This window comes from Centruroides sculpturatus, unplaced genomic scaffold (genome assembly GCF_000671375.1).
Source record: "Centruroides sculpturatus isolate CEXI.00-Female unplaced genomic scaffold, Cexi_2.0 scaffold321, whole genome shotgun sequence".
Taxonomy (NCBI): domain Eukaryota; kingdom Metazoa; phylum Arthropoda; class Arachnida; order Scorpiones; family Buthidae; genus Centruroides; species Centruroides sculpturatus.
The window spans coordinates 326706-331016 of NW_019384452.1; the positions used below are offsets into that span (position 1 = coordinate 326706).

Consider the following 4311-nt stretch of genomic DNA (forward strand, 5'->3'; position numbering starts at 1 on the left):
TCCATGTGACCAGCCTGTCAGGCAATGTTCAGTTGAAAAATGTTCTGCTTTCTTTCTTTGCTTAGATATATTATTTATACACCATAATATAATTTAATTCATATTATTTATTAATTAACAATTAAATTATTCATTTAATTTACGAATAAACTGATGAAAGAAATTCAAAGATGGCAACAATGATTAGAGTGAATCAACGAAATCAAATGTGGCACCATCTGTTGAATGAATATATAATANAATTGTAATCGTTTGTACCTAAAGTATTGGCACTCAATCGACTTTGGCGCTAAACCGAGGTCCCACATACTAGGAACTTGAAAGTCGCGTGATTTGGTGATGATATTTTCAACAAAATCGTAATTTTAGTAATAAAAGGGAAGATTTATTTACGATTATTTATTGGTGCTTTATGAGGGTAGTACTATATCGAAGTTGGAATATATTTCATTAATTATAAGCTATCTAATGGGGTATTAAACTACCTGATAAATCTAAAAGAGTGGAATTTATTTTAATTAAATTAATTTTTAATTCTCTTTTTAATTTTTCTTCTGAAGTTTATGAATGTGTAAATTATAAAAATGGCTTCCCATTTATGACCATGTGGTGGTATAATTCGAAATGAATCTTTCTAAGAAGTTTTATAATTTAAAATTTTTCGTGGAATATCTATTCTTAATGTAGATAAAGCCAATTTATTACTTAAGAGTTCTAAATTGGATATTTTGTCATATTTTATTGCCATTTTCCTGAATATTGATGAAATGTGGTATTTTATTCCCCATTCGGGTCAGGCCTTTCCATAATGAGCGAAATTAATGAAATAGCCTGAATAAATTAATCACAAATCATTAAGAATTTTCTTTGAAACTGGATCCAGAACGAATAAAAATATTAAGACGTTATATTCAGTAAATATTTATCTTAAATCGTTTCTAAATCAAACACCATAAGGTCAAGAATCGAATAATGACATAAGATTTTGTGCTTCAGCCAAGTCAAACTTATGCTAAGAGCACAAAAGTTAGAAATGATTTTGACAATTCACTTAAGAGAAAGGTTTAAGAATTGTTGCAGTTAAACATGGCAGCAATTACTTGTTTTGATATGTCGTGTAATTATGGGATTCGGTAGTGGGATGTAATATGGGATGTAATATCAATAAATACGTAAGATTTCTTAGTGATTGTTTTTCATGGCCTACAACTCTCAGTGACGAGTCACGCTGATTTCAAGCTTGTTGATCAATTTGAAAATTCTTCAATGAGAGCAGAAGTTAGTTCATGAGAATTGTAGAAGAGATCAACGAATTACAGTCAGTTTTCTATACCATCTCATATATATTTTGTTGAATTCAAGTCTTGGAGATTGATTATAAATAGTGTTTCAGATTTTTCATAGTTTTTTTTCTGTCCATAACAGTAGTAGGTTGGTTAAAACGAGTGAATACTGGCGGGTTCACACTTGACCAATGGGTGAAAGCATGGAGTTTTCCGGGTTTTCTTCCCATGTCTAATACTTAAATAGGAGCCAGTTTCCTGGGAGGCACCACCTTTGGCAGAATTTGTGTTGAGTTGCCTTATTTATCGATCAAATTCTATCCACAGACAATGCACCTTTTTCTTCAATGTATATAACATGTCGCATGATCTGATGAAAAAATATATATTGCAAAAATAAAAGATTTCATTATTGTTTAAAATTACTTATTTTTAAGTAAAAAAATACTGAAATTTTAGCAATATCTCGAGTGTTTTCCGATGAGATTGTGTTAGTTCGTTGCCATTCCAATAAATCTTTTTAAATTTTTAAACTTATTTATTAAAAAAAATATATATATATATGTGTACATGTAGTCTAAATTAATTTAATTTTCAAAATTCTTTGTGAAAAATATAAAATTATTGATCGTCGAAAAATTAAAATAAAATGACAAATGTTAGTTGTTTTGAATATTTGATGATTTTTTTCTTTTAACTAAATACTTAATGTTAATTATAGACTTAAAAATATGTTATACAAAGTATGTAAGTATGTATTTTTTCTTCGAAAGATTTAATTACATTATATTCTTAATTAAAAACGACACAAGCCGAGTGGATAAAACCACTGAATACTGGCAGTNTTCACTTTCTAGACAGCTGAGGCGTTGTTTGAGTGACAGCATCTTTACGCATTACGATCGCCGTGACGTCTTCAGTTTCTACTTCTTTATTTTCGGGAGTCGGAGGCCTGTAAGCGCTGCTTTCCACCTTCTTCATGAAATCGCGAAGTTCCGTGTGACTCTGAAAGACATTTAAAACAATTTTAGGAAAGGTAAAATCGATCGCGTCACGAAAAAATATGTCAAGAAAGGAACACCCATATACCACTTTAGAAAATGATGCCGAGCGATTCGGAAGAACGTCTCTGATTGGTGGTTTCCTAGTGAATTCTTTAGGAAGTGACGAACTGTATTGTTCCTTACACGTCTGAATTTCCGATCTAGCGAGATTTTCTTCAGACTTGCATCTTTCTATCTCTTCGGATTCGGAATCTTGGTCCTCTTCGAATGGTAAATCCAGGTCACAGGAATCGAACGTCATTTCGTTTTTGAAGTTCATTTCGGAGGCGAAAATGTCTTCCTCGCTTAACTTCGCTTGAATGGATACGTCGCGATTGTCACTAACTTTAAAATCTTCACGAACGTAGTCATTTGAAGAATCTTCATAGTTGTCGAAAGAATATATGCTGGATTGTTTGAAGAGTTTCTTAAAGTCTTCGTTAGTAAGAGAAGTTAACCATCGTCCGTCGCAAACGTCCGTCCATTGAGTTTGAATTTCTACATCGCGCGTTAGAGGAGTGGAAAGTTGACGCCTGTACGTCCTCTGGGTGTTTGCTATACAAGAGGGACAAGAGGTGGCAACCTCCATCGACTTGGGCCTCACACGTTTCAAAAGTGGACATTCGGGGGCGTATTTACATTTTCGGTAAGGAAGGGTTGATTCCATTAAATCTTCGCTTTCCGGAAGAGTACTGTCGACCAGACGTGCGAAGTCTTCCGCCCACGTAACCAACAGATGAAAATCGCCACTGGGTGGTCGCGGGATGATCCACACATGTTCCTCTTCTTGAAAACGCTGCAAGTCGTTGAAGGCTCTACAGATCTCGTCCTAAAATAATCATTTATTAGTAATTTAAGTTATTAAAATTTTATTATATGTATAAATTTCAATATTTTTCTTACGTGAATTCAAATTTTTACGGCGGATAAAAAAAAACCAAGGGTAATTGTTTCAAAACCGATACATCATTTAAGAGGATAAAGCGGAATGTTAATTTTCGACGTCACTTCTTTTAAAAACGGTTCATAATTTCTGACATCACTACTATTGAATATAACGGAAACGACGTCAGAAATTAAATTGTTTAATTAATTCCTTCATTACTGTTTAAGACTCAAATTTTCTCAGACAATCTTCTAGTTATAATTCAATTATATACTTCTCTAATATTATAATGGAATTATCTGATTAAAAACAAATTTATTAAACTAATCTATAGAAAATGCAATAATTCATAATAAAGTTTCGTAAAATGCAAATCTCATTTGATCTATTCTCTCGTCAATTATGTTTAATTTAAATCAATTCTCTACCTTTGTGACATTATAATATGATTTATTACCAATAAAGAGCGTGAAAGATCATCGCGTGACCTTTAACATTTGACGAATAACACGTAATGTATTTTTGTGTCATCGTGTCAAGAATTCAAAATTTCAGTATCAGAGTTTCGTCCACTCAAAAGTTATACAAATTCTGACTAATACAGGCCTTACATTAGTCATTGTTTTTATTAGTCAAATTTGACTAATGGACACCGATTGACTTTTGGATGTTACTTTGAAAGTGTATATTTAGTTTTAATCATTTATAACTAAAAAAAACGGAATTTCTATTATTATATAAACACTACTTTCAAGTCGTAGTGGTTATTGATTGTCAAAACAACTCAAAACCGGAAACGGAAGTTCAGTTTTTCTAACACATCGAAGACAATATACCACAGTTTTAAATTTTCAAAGATGCATCCAATCAGAATAGATTTTTTTTTTTTCAAATTTGAAATCGAATAACCAATAAAATATAAAAAATATATATATATATATGTATATTATTAATTATTAAATACTTCTCAAAATTAAGCAAGTTATTTTATTCTAAATCATATTATCGCTAAAACTTTAAAAAAATAGAAAATTTACACATTGCACGCCAAGTAGGGACGTTGCAGTGATGTTTCGTCTTTTAAAGATAATTTTACTAA

The 4311-nt window shown here is 31.4% G+C and overlaps 1 protein-coding gene across 1 annotated transcript; it reads right to left on the reverse strand.

Annotated features, from left to right (window-relative positions):
* Nucleotides 1-2129: 2129 nt before the first annotated feature.
* LOC111620574 (DNA ligase 1-like) lies at nucleotides 2130-4089 on the reverse strand. The gene is made up of 2 exons (XM_023362524.1): nucleotides 2373-4089; nucleotides 2130-2288 (listed from the first exon to the last, which is right to left on the reverse strand). Exons 1-2 carry the CDS (start codon nucleotides 2991-2993, stop codon nucleotides 2130-2132), a joined length of 780 nt encoding a protein of 259 aa, XP_023218292.1. The 5' UTR covers nucleotides 2994-4089.
* Nucleotides 4090-4311: the final 222 nt, after the last annotated feature.

Excerpts from the sequence above, each read along its gene's own strand:
- LOC111620574 (XM_023362524.1), bottom strand. The coding sequence starts at position 2,993 with ATGGAATCAACCCTTCCTTACCGAAAATGTAAATACGCCCCCGAATGT. Across the intron at positions 2,289-2,372 it reads CGGCATCATTTTCTAAAGTG|AGTCACACGGAACTTCGCGA; the intron begins GTATATGGGTGT and ends AATGTCTTTCAG.